At 47.7% G+C, this 12,407-nt stretch overlaps 1 protein-coding gene across 5 annotated transcripts in view; it reads right to left on the minus strand.

Annotated features, from left to right (window-relative positions):
• Window positions 1-9,780, minus strand: part of LOC128873293 (proton channel OtopLc) — a 30,385-nt gene extending 20,605 nt beyond the window's left edge. The window contains exon 1 of one of the 5 annotated variants that reach the window (XM_054116770.1): window positions 9,474-9,780. Coding sequence is in view for 3 of the 5 variants with exons in the window: in XM_054116765.1 (XP_053972740.1) it covers window positions 5,506-5,839 (334 nt within the window). In the remaining 2 variants the exon portion in view is untranslated. Of the gene's footprint in view, window positions 1-2,166; window positions 3,112-5,505; window positions 5,885-6,921; window positions 7,122-9,473 lie in introns of those variants that run through there. The other 4 variants (XM_054116771.1, XM_054116765.1, XM_054116764.1 and 1 more) reach the window with 4 other exon arrangements.
• Window positions 9,781-12,407: the final 2,627 nt, after the last annotated feature.

Genomic DNA, 12,407 nt, shown 5'->3' on the forward strand with positions numbered 1-12,407 from the left:
GAATGAAATTTTTATTTTCGTTTGCTGCTCGAATTACTGGTCATGCATATGGAGCGTTTCCGCGGTGAAAAGCCCATCGATTCTCGAACGCGAGACTAAATAGGTCATTCGACGCAGCGCGAGTAATTAGCGGGAGTATCGTGTTTACGTAAGAATGACTTGTTGTACGTTTTCCCGTTACGAACAGTCGACGAATCGGATTTCTCAGTTATCTCGTTTTCACGGAAAGGTGTCGATTGTCGCGAGGTATCGAGTGATTAACTGGGTCAGTCGTCGGGACATGGTTGATTTCTATAATTCAACTGTCCGGTTTGGGTATGTCCAACGCGCAGTTCATTTGATCTTTATATGCGTAAAGAAGATTTCATTCTTTTCGTTGTACGAGAAATGATTTTTAAATTGTCATGGTAACAAAATTCAGAGTTTAATTGGTTTTCATATTTTTCACTCGATAAACGAAATCGATCGACGAATAGAAAACGATGCGTAACGAAGCCTTCGTCGTCGAAATATGTCGGGAATAATAATTGTTACTTTTTAAATAGCACAGCAGCGGAGTCGATGCACCTCAATTTTCCGTTGCTCTATATTTACTTTACGGTTCTCGCAGCAGCGTTTTCACAAGGGACAAATTATCGACCATCGAACGCTGTTGCGCGTAAAGTTAACGGCAACGGATATTTATAACGGTGGGGAACCGATGACACCGACGCGTATAATAAAGAAACTAACGAAGTTACGTTGCGTGATACATCTCTGGAAAATACAATGTTCTGCTACGAAATTGCTGTCGTGTAACATGAGAGCAGACGGAACGCAGCGCTGCCGTGCTTTTCCAAAGGATATTCTTTCTCAGGAAATCAGTTTAACCGAAATTCTGACACGACGGAACCTTTATTTTCAGACCGAACCGCGAACGTTAGTCTCGATCGTCTAGCGAAGTTACACTGTCGCAAGCTCGCGGTATAAATTACGACTTGGAGCTACGGCTTTAGAATCGTTTCAAGCGCGCCTTATTTTCCGAACGATTTGCGCCTGCTGCTGCTACATCTGTTTTCGTTTGCGTAGATTTAACACCGTTTCGAAGAAACGCTTACGCGAGCCTAGTCGGATGCGAATTAGTGCCGATTTCGTCACGAGTATTTTAGATCTCGCGACAATTCTAACTTTTCGCGGTGACTTCAGCGAACTGATAATTTCGTTTTAAATTTGTACGTCCAAGTAGTCGAGTTTATTGTTTGTATTGTTTGTTACTTTAGTCCCGTGAACACAAAGTTATAGGTACATTTTTTCAAAGATGAAATTTCTACGATTCTCCGTCGTCCGATTACAGTAAGAATGCGTCCTCGAGCTTCCTCCGAGAGGAGAGAAAATTGCAGTCGCGAAACAAGAACCGACTACTCGAGAGAAAACGGTACGGATTAAAGGGCGTAAGGTAGCGAGTATAGTTCTCAACCTATCTCGAGTCACGATTGCAACTCGTCTCTGCGAAGAGACGAGCGAGTACGGGAAAGCAATGACAGAAGGGTGGCAATGACCGGTCGCATCGCAAATACACTGAAGCGTCTTCGGGATGCGACAAAGGAGTCTTCGGAAACTCTTAGCGGCTCGTGCCTCAAAGTTGACACTGTTCGTAATAGAAAGAAACGCAGTGAGCGCGACGAAAAGACGGAAGGGCGTGCAACAACGAAATACACCTCGGATGATCGATCCGTCTGTTCCCGGAGAAATTGAAGAGGTGGCGTGACTCGTATCGCGAACACGGACCACTTCTGAACCCGATGGCGAGTTCGTGCGAGGGGGAATTCAACAAGTGCAGGAACGGTTTAACGGACTAATCATCTCTGCCGAGGACGAAGAGAGAGAGAGCGCAGCGCGAGAAACCACGGTATAATCAACAGGCCGCGAGTGACTTGAAATTCGAAGAGAATTTTACAACGGTCGGTTGGGTTCTAACGGTTAGTACTGTCCAAGGTTTCCAGTTGTGCGGAGTAACGTGCCGCAATTTTTTTTTTTCTTTTTTTGACAAAGAAACGCAAACAGTACCAACCGCAGACCACGAGCTTACGATGTTAAGGGATGTTCGGATGTTCCAATGTTTAGGGGATGACGAATGGTCTACTCGGGTATACACAGAAAATAATCCTAAAATCCTTGGTGTTTTACCTGTGTGCGCGAGAGGCTGATACAGGATTCTAACGCGAACTCGCCGGCAGCTAGTTTGTTCCGCGATAACTGACCTATCCGAACGCGGGTCCGGGTGACGCCGCGGCGTCGCGGTGCCCACTGCGAGCTCACGTTCCATTCGCTCTCTCTGGAGACGCGCTCGCGGGCCGTGCTGGTTGCCTCCTATTCTTGCACATCGCCGGCTATATATTTAGAAATCTGCGTGGATCGCCAGCGTCGCAGAGCTTTAGTCACGATTCTCGAGCCGACTATCGCACTGTCACCGCAGATTTTTCTCCACCCTGAATCCTCCCCCCTTTTGTATGCCGCGCACTGTGTCCTCGTTCCGCCTCCTCCTCCGAGTTCGGATCTTTTTTCTTGCGCGATTCGTTTCTCGTCTCCGGTTCGTTCTCGTTTACAGCCGTGTCGTTCTATTCGCGTGTCACGCAGCCCGAGAACGGACACGTGCGCGCACGTGTGCGGGTCTGAGGTGATGTGACACGTGCGAGCCAGCTCGGCAAATGTGGAATTATTTCTGCCTTTTGCCGAGCGTACCCCCAACCTGCCTCTTCCCACGCTACCTTGCTTCCCCCTACCTTCGTACCTGACTTCGAACGACGCTTGCTCCGCTCGCGAGCCCGACGACGGCGTCGACGCCGATACACCGGCCCGCCGACCGTCGGCGTCGACCGCTTGCTCCTAGAGCGCTCACCGTTCCGCCATTTCGCGCGATTCACCGATCGTTTTTCGAGATCTCGCCTTGTCAGCGAACGCAGGAAGCTCTAACCCCTACCCCTCTCGCGTTCAACATCGATCCAGCCCGCCGCTAATGGAACCCTGGATAGGGAACTTAATTTACTCCTCTGTCGCTTTTCAGCCCTGCGAACAATTCGCGTGCGAGATGAGTATCTGTTTCCCGCGCTCCTTTTGTTTCTCGCTCCGTCTCGCGACCGTCTCGTTGCTTTCGCTTTTCGTTTCTTTCTCTGCTCGAATCGCACGATCTCGAGTCCAACTCGATCGTCGTTTGTTTCGATCGTAAATCGAAACGTTTTCGATTTTTCCTTCCATAATTCGAAACAAACTTTTAACAAAATTCCGAATCGTTCTCACTGTTTGCTTTTTATTTTTATTTAGCCGACTCTTTAATTTTGCGTGCATGTTCGCAGCCACGAATCACGGATTCGCGATACGTCCCGGAATAGTCGTTCCTTTCAACGTGGCTTTCATGTTATTTCGGTCACTGGCAGCCCTTTCCTCGGATTTACTTTATCGCTAGGCCGAAAGCTGGTGAGGAATTAAATTCCAGATTAAGTAACCAGCCATCGATCGAGCTTCGGCTAATAGATTCTCGATTGTAAAACCACTATCGAGACGGGATTGTCGAGTCTCGATCCGAGTTATCGTGCTCCCGTTGGACTTCTAGAGACGTCGCCAATTGTCGTATCGCCGAACGGCTAAAGAACTCTACTGAAATCTCTAATATCGCACCCTCGCCGTGCCTAATTAATTTCTTTCGTTGATTTCTATCCGTCGACCTTCCTCCTCTCCCTCTCCTTCGCGACATCCTAGAATTAGCATCGAATTGATTGCAGTTCGTGGAACCTCTTCAACCGGTCTCGAAATCCCCCTTTTCCCGGTTTATTAATATTCGGTTTATCGCGATTTCTTTGAATGTTTTGTTTCCAGCTCGATAGTTGTTTGCTCCTCGTCACAGCCCTCGGCTCGAAACAGGGACAATTCGATTCAGTTTTCCATCCGCGACATCTCTCTCTCTCTCTCTCTCTCTCTCTCTCTCTCTCTCTCTCTCTCTTCGTCTTTCATCGAATATCTCTCGTTTGGATGAAGATTCAAGTTTCGAGCGAGCCAAAAGTCCCGGATAAGCTCTTCCATGTCGCGGATTTATAACGAATTAACGAGTTTGGAAGCTCGCGGATAGTTCGTTTTTCTCTCGCGAAGCTTCCGCGAGTGATTTTAAATGCGTCCGAGTGTTGCATTATGCTCGGCCTCGACAGTGGTTGTATCTTGTTTGAGTCTTGCCGTAGCGCGATAACGAATCGCGAGTGAAAGTTTCGTTGTTCAATCGCGCTCGGCATTGTAGGTTAAACTCGGAGCGTGCACTTGGCGATTGCCGCGCGAACAAGTCAAGACTAGGGCGTCGAGGGGAACTCGTCGCGTATGTAATTAAAAATGTTCACAGGAGAGTTTTTAACTCCGTTTGTTCGACGTTCGTTGAAATCCTATTTCCTAAACTTTCCTTCGCTTCGCGAACTCTGGTATTATCCGTTTAGTAGAGAGCAACGTCACTCTTTGGAGAACCGTAGAATATTTTCAACGCGAATGATCGCGATGTCCAAGTGTCTTGTATACAAAATAAAAATAACAACAACAACAACAACAACAAATTTGTATATTTTCAGAACAACTTTTGAAATCCATAAAATATTCAAATGTAATCTTTCGAGGATGTAATCGAAGAAGCTCTGGCTCAAACGAAGCGAAGTTGGTCCGCTAGGGGTCCACTCGTACGTACGCGGTATCACGTGATGTCATAGGAGCAACATGTATCGCGGAAAGAGATCTGAATGGGCAGAGTCCACGAGGACGCGGAGGTACGGATAGTACAAGGTTTCCAAAACGAAAACACAACGAGGTTATCGCGCCGGCTCCGCCCACACTTGCGCTGTCGAATCTGATCGATACGGCTGATTTGGTCGATATTCTCGAAATAATCGAACGATCTTCGAACGTTCCGTGCTTTTCGAGGATCGCGTTCCCCACTCGATCCATCGAAATGCTTAAGGTTTCGTCGGATAACACTGTTTATGCCCGAGTTACCTGTTATCGTCGATGAAAACTACGAACGCCGGCCGCGCCGGATTACTCTTCGCTCTCGATTCTTGCAATTTCTTCGGGTACTCGAATCTCTCGACGAACAGAACGCGTTTGCTGACTTACTTGGGGCGGAAAAGAGGGTGTTGCACGGTGGCATATAGGTTAGGATCGAAATAGGTTAGGACGCGCCACCCTCCGAGCGCCCACATTAACCCCCCGAACCAGACATTTTGAATCCATCTCTACCGTAATCGTAAAAACTTGGTTGGAAAATATCACAGGAAGGCTACAATCACTGATGAAATTTGCTCGGTACGAAGCGACGAGGGAAACGAGTTTACAGCTAACTTCCGACCAATCTATTCCTCTTTATCGAAGGGCCTCGTCGAATCGTTTCCATCCCCTGTGTTTCCCCTTGTGTAGGTATAGAGGGCCGAAGGTTGCGCCTACGAGAATCGAGAGGGCAACGCGGAGAAGCTTGTCTAAGGTCGATCGAGTGAGGCTTACGGTGCTCGCAGTCCTGTCGGTGGAGAGCGTCGTTCCAGGACAAGGATGCCTGGAAAGCTGCAGTGGCAAGGTTCACGGCTTCGACGAAGCGGCACGCGGCGTCACAACAACAATCGGAGGCCGGAAGTCGGCGGCGGTGGATCGATTCTGCCGGCGCGGCGAGGCGGTCGGTCGTGGACCTCGAAAAAGCGACACGCCGAGGTGCTGCCGCGGCACTCGCCACGAAACACGGCCAGACTGCATGGCGACCACCTGTGAGCTTCCTACCGGCGCCGGCGTCGCGACGCCCACGTATCCGTGCCCGTGCCCGTGCCTGTGCCCGTGTGCCGTCCATCGACCCATCGGCGACCCTCTCGCATCGCGCTCCCTTCGAGATTACCGCGGCATCGCGCGACGAATGCCCGGGACCGATCACCGATCGTCTCAACGAACCATTCGTAAGCTCGATAATTTCATTATATTTTCGGTGATATAATAATACGAAACAGAATCAACGTTTTTCGTTTCGCAAAAGCGTTCAACTTTTTTTCCGATTGCGAATCTAGTCCACCTTTGTTCGCAGAACTACGTTTTCTAGAATCGAATCGTTTCAATGGGAAAATTATCGAAATATACCATTCGTGTCTACTTTGACGATACACCGTTACATCTTTTATCGGTTTCATTCGTTTCGCGGTACGGTCGTTTCGGTAATGGCCGCAAATTCGGGCCTTCGAGGAGACTGATATTGTAATGGCGGTATCGCGCTCGGAAGATAGTAATCGCAGCAATTACGTTGATTACAACCGCCATTGTTCTTTCCGTCCGATATTATCCGCTGTTCGCGTTTCTCGGTATTTTCAAGCATTCCACGAAGCGGTGAGTGCGCAGCAGTTAAAAAAAAAAATATGAGAGGAGTTTGATGGAGAAACTAGGTCGTTGGGATGATGTACCGCAAGCTTGAACAACGCGTCGAGTTCCCGTGGACTGCGTTCGTTCGATAGTCTAGCAATCGAACGTTTCGACTTTGCGGAAAACTATCCAAGCTGAAACGGGAGACGTCACCCGACCGGTTGCAACGTTCTTCTTTGCGAGAAAAATACTATTACGACGGCTCCATTACCGTCATTTTATACTTCGTTAGATACAGTTCTGTCGCCTACACGAATACAAGCCGACCGAGCTTTCACTAGGCCGTGTAAAATGTTGCGATTCGGAAACAATGCCGGAGAAATCGGTAAATGAAACTCTTGCCACTCTTTGTTAATTTCAAACAATGAAATGAACGATCGTTTTCGATGCGTAAGCATTTCAACTGAAATCCGACGTAAGAACGGATTTCAAAACAAAAACAAATTGTATCGATACGAAACGCGTTATGCGCAAACATTTCCATGTTTCCCATACCTTTTAAGGTAAGTTTTTCCGATGTCTTACCTCCATAATGAATCCCAAACTTGTTTGCTAAACAAGGAAATTCACTGGATACGAACTGTATCGAACACTAAATCACTGATGTTTCCGCGAATAGCTCTAAATAATTCTTAATCAATTTATCGGCGTATACGTCGCGGAGCGCGCGAAACTTTCTCGTAGCCTTAATTGTCAGCCTCGTGGCGCGGCATTCGCATCGCGATTGCTCGCTCGCACGCGAATAATCGTGGTTTTATGATCGGCGCCCGATACCTGACTCCTTTCTCCTTCCCTTCGACACTCGGTCACTTCTCGGTTTGCGAACCTACGAAATTCCCCCTTCCAGATCGCTATTTGGCGTTACTTGTCGCATGTTTCGAATTACGTCTGCTCGGATGTCTACGATGAGTGTTAGAAAGCGAGACGAACGACTCGTTACGATGAGAATTGAAATTTACACGATGGTAAAGACCAATGGTAGCAACGGATCGATGGTACTTGTACCGACAGCGCTACCACGATCTCTTTATTAGTCCCGTGAACGTGATACGTCTGTTTCTGCCGAGAGTTTGCGACACTTTCGCCTGAAAATGCTCTCCTCTTTGGCAGGAAACGCGGTTCTCCCTCGAGTCGGTCTGGAAATTCTTTGCTTTTGATGGCTTTAATCTCGAACGGCACAGAGTTCTTACGCGCGAAGAAATTCTTTGATGTTTGGCTGGCGACACCGTGAGTATCGTTGCCTCGCGCACTCCCACTCGAAACACGAGAAATGTTGCACCGATGCGCGTAGATCGATGTAACTCCAACCAGGATGACGCGTAACAACCGGCGATCGGAATACAAGATCGTTAGTTCACATTTAGAGGATCTCGCGATTTATACAAATTGTTTCATTTCCGCTGTACGCGAATATTTTACGATCCCTTCGACGGAGAGGAATGATACGTAGGAACAAGGGTACGTTCTCGCCGAGGTCGAGCATCCCTTCCCATTTTCCATTTTCAGCCCCTCGTCCACGGTCTCCCCCGATCCCGAAGGCGCGGTTCAATGCCACGACCCTGTATACAGGGTATATAATTCAACAGTCTCCTTAAATGCACAAGTTTCTCTACGGTAAATGGACAGTAACATGATCCGGGATCGGATATCTCGATGAGACAATGCTAATCCAACCATCAAACTTTTTTTTATTATTAGCGTATTTGTTGTAAAACTGTCACCATCATATTCCTGACATTTTGGTATCTGAGAGACATACATATGTATATTGTACGTTCGCTAGACGACGATTACACATGTGCACCGTATTCGATCGAGCTTGTGATTTTTATTTGTCGGACCTTGACTCGATTTTTGGGTCGTGTAAGCGTAAATCGTGATCGGGCTGTAAAATAATTCTCGGTCTATCGGAATTGGCGATATGTATGTAGTCTCATACTAGTTCCGCGGAAATATCGTCTCATCGATGAAGAGATAGACCGTGTAAGAAGTATCGAAGAGCGTCTGAATAACGGATGTTAATTAACGCGAATCCGCTTGTCGCATTCGCCTATCGATTAGCTAAACCGTTAGCCTGTAATCGAACGATATTGCGCGAGTAAATAGCTTTAGCTCCAACGTTATTATCCTGGCTGTTATGTATGCCGGTACCTGATGCGTTCGTTACACGCGACCGACCTCCTTGGAAATCGATAAAGCTCGCGTGGAAATTGTTTTGCTGAAAAGTCATTGACCGCGAAAGCGTCGCGAGGCTGGAAATCGGCGTTCTTTATCGCGCCAGTTTCGACACGCACGCGAAACCGATCCACGGCCAGACCATGATTTCTGTAATTGGCCATGATCGCGTTCGCTCCAAGATAATCGCGCGCCCGAGTTCGTCCCAAAGTTTCGTTAATTTCATCGATATTCGTGGAGTTTATCGTGTTGCTCGAACGAGGGTTATCTTAATCGGAGGTGGGCAAAAGTTGATTCGAATAACAGATGCCGAATCAAAACACCAAGCAGCGATTTAATCACATTTTATCGTTTCGATTGTTTCGAAAGAATCGCGATCCGCTGGGACGCTGCAACACACTAGTTCGAGAATCATTGTCTCATAGTTCTGCATCGTTAGATGGCAGAGCGCGGGAAAAACGGCCGAACGCGGTCAGTTGTTTTTTACGAAGTAAATTACATCGTTACGCGTCTTAATAGTAAACAGCAAAAGTAGACAATGTAACGCTCGTACCCCATACAGTGCTATATTTTCTCAACGAAAAGAAAAATACCAAGTACCTATTCTGATGGTTAAAAACTAATCGTTGATAATTGGAATATTTATCCTACTCCGAAATGGTCTCGATCTCAACGTTTGTAAAATGTTTCGACGAACATTTAAAGCTAGCCACGCTTGCGAAGCGTCGACCTTGCTCGAAACGTGCCGCTCCGAGTACTCGGTAAGTAAACATTGGCAAGATTTGCTTTTCCAAGAAACTGGTTAATCGCGAGCAAAGGACACAACAGACGTATTCGAGGAAGCGAAAAGCTTACCCGAAAAAAACCACTCGACACGCACTTAGGCGTCTAAGCGTACTCACCCGTCCATTAACCGACGACGATACTGCGGTGGAACGCCATGGGTCGTCGATGGTGGTCCTCCGAAGCGTTGAGTCTAGTTTTTGGTACTCCGGTTCGAAACGGATCGGTTTTCTCGCTATGGATTCCACGGATATCGTCTTGGATCCGTTCACCGCAGTTCCACGTTGTCACGCCTCCGAGTTCCTCGATTATTTAGTTGGAGCAACGTGCTTCCTCTGCGGCGTTCGACGAATGTAAACAAGGTGTTCGGAGCTTGCGCTCTATCCGGGAGCCTCGCCGCGAACCACGCCGACCTTTCTGCCCGCACACGCGACTTCTGCGTTCCCCTCTTTCTCTATCCTCTTCGCCGATATTTTCCCTCCCCGTCGACCGCACTGTTCGCTGTCCGTCTTTGTCGCGCGCCCCGCCGACCGCACTGTTCGCTGTCCGTCTTTGTCGCGCGCCCCGTCGACCGTCTTTTTCCCTTCAAAAGAAAAAGGCTACCCCGTTCAGAGCCTGTTACAGTGTAAGTACGGTCCGTGGCTCGACAAGTTCGGTCGCTTTTACCGAGGTCGCTTCGTTCCCGCACAACGATCCATGGTGCTATAATGGCGTCGCAACGGCTATGGGGGTTGCCGCGCGCGAAGCCACCCCCATGCACGATGGGGAAGCGCGATCAATACCTGAACCCCCGCGATACGCTTTTCCACTCCGTGACGCTCGCCTGTCCCTGACGATGTACCGCTGTCGCGACCTCGTCTCTTCTCGATGCCAACTCTGTGTCAGATTTTGCCAGCGATCCTTTTTTTATTTTGATTTGCAATTACATTCAAGCCGATTATCGAAACAAATGATTTCGTATATTTTCGTAGCGTTACTCGAGTTGAATAATTTTATCACTCGACTGTTGCTCGATAATCTTGGATCACACTCTATCCAACATTGCCGCGTATGGAGTCGGAATCGATGCTCGTCGACGGCGTTGCTTCTCTGCCTTTGTCGTCGCCAATACTCGTTGATCGTCGCGACGTAAGACATCGAGCATCGCGAGGGGTCCGATCGGAGATGGAATGGGCAAATCTCGGGGAGGATGAATGCGACTCACCGATGCCTCTTTATCTTCCACGTTGCAATTATTACATCGGAGGGTGGCCTCGAGTGGCCAGAGTGACGGCTTAATCGGTGCAACGGGGAACTTTAAGGAGGCTTTGCGTCTCCCACGCGCCAGGGATTTGTTGCACGCGACGCCGACGCCGACGCCGACGCCGACGGTCAGGGGACGATTTCAACGCGGTTGGTTGCTTTTCAATTCTGTAGCGAAGTTACTAAGATCGCGTAGTACACGCATCGAGACTGTCTAGCGATACAGGTTTCAACATATTATTCACCGGTATCAAGTTCTATTATTCGTCAACGATCTAATAATTTATAAGGAAATCGCATTTGAATCCGACTCGATTAGCCAGAGATGCTTAATCTATGAAAATACGAAAGGTTAGAGGATAATGTTCGAAACACGTTCTCTCGTGTATATTTTCCATCGTCTAGATTTCGGCAGACGCGTCCGAGGGGCACTCGGCGTTTATTGATTTTTATCCAATTACACGTTAAACTGGCCCCGGTAACGATGGATACGAGAGCGTATTATGACGAGTTTGACGACTAAAGTACACCCTCGTCCGACCGGTGGGAGCTCGACAACGCCCACGAGGGTTGAATTTAGCCCTTAATTACGGGAACTGGTTCCCGAACGATCAGCCACCAGGCTGTTTGGTTCGCTTAGGTGAGAAAATTTTCTGTCACGCTTTACTCTATGTACTCGGTATAACGCCAATTTATGTTAGATATTTATTGATTAATTTATGTTAGGCTTGCCTTATCCTCTCTCTTCGACTCCTGTAATCGGTGAAAGTAATTGAAACAAAATAGAATTGCTTGAGGAAAGAACGACTCATTCAAAGAAATTTACCTTGCTACGAGTCAAAGGATCTGTGAAAAACAAAGAGCACGCGTAACGAAGGGAAACGTGGCGGAGAGAACGAGATACACACCCATGTCGATTCACCTGCCAGCCAACATTATTACAGCCGTGTAAAGGGTCGTTTCGTTCGCACGCTCTCTTGCGCAACACTCTCTTATGCTTATGCTCCTCTCACGCAGCACGATCAAATTTAACTACGTGCACGCTCCTTTCCGAAGCGATACCGAGGATGTGTTTCAAATTGTTTCTTGTTTCGGTGACAGGGAACTGCGTAGATTATTTTTTAGCAATTTCTAATAGTCGTAATAGTCGTTTCTTCAATTTCGAATATACAAGGTTCGGCTGAAACGAAATGCTGTGAGCTACAAGATGCGATTAATTTAATTCTTGATTGTGTTTTATGAGACGACGATGCATGCCTCGTAAGACATCGATGCGAGCACGCACACGGTACATATCAGACATGCTTTTAATTGATCGCGTAATTAGTGCAAATTGCGGCGCATACGTCGACATGTGATATTTTCATTTAAGGTGTCGGAAACTCTACGTTGAAATATTGAGAAACCACTGAAGCGAACGTTGCGAAGATTTTCCGAATTAGGAAATTGTTCACGTAACGCGGAGACGAGTCGGGTTTCATAGAGCATAGGCAATGCACCCGATTGCGTGCATGTTAACGACTCTCTTCAGAGGCTGACCTTGGCGATTTTAGAACGTGCACGCGACAAAGGAGCACAATTAACGCAGATTTAATTGAGGATGTCATCAGGTATCCGTGACACGGAACGTTGGACTGTCACGTTTATTTTCAGGCGTACTCTTATGAATGCATTCCAAGCGCAAAAATATCGTTTCCTCGCGTAGATGCACGAAACGAAGATTCCCTTGGAAGATCGAAAAGATTGTTCGAGTTCGTTCTGCTCGGAGAAAGTCGTGTAGCGAATCGATTTCCTTTCACTCTGATTCGGAT

Source organism: Hylaeus volcanicus, chromosome 3 (genome assembly GCF_026283585.1).
Source record: "Hylaeus volcanicus isolate JK05 chromosome 3, UHH_iyHylVolc1.0_haploid, whole genome shotgun sequence".
NCBI classification, from domain to species: domain Eukaryota; kingdom Metazoa; phylum Arthropoda; class Insecta; order Hymenoptera; family Colletidae; genus Hylaeus; species Hylaeus volcanicus.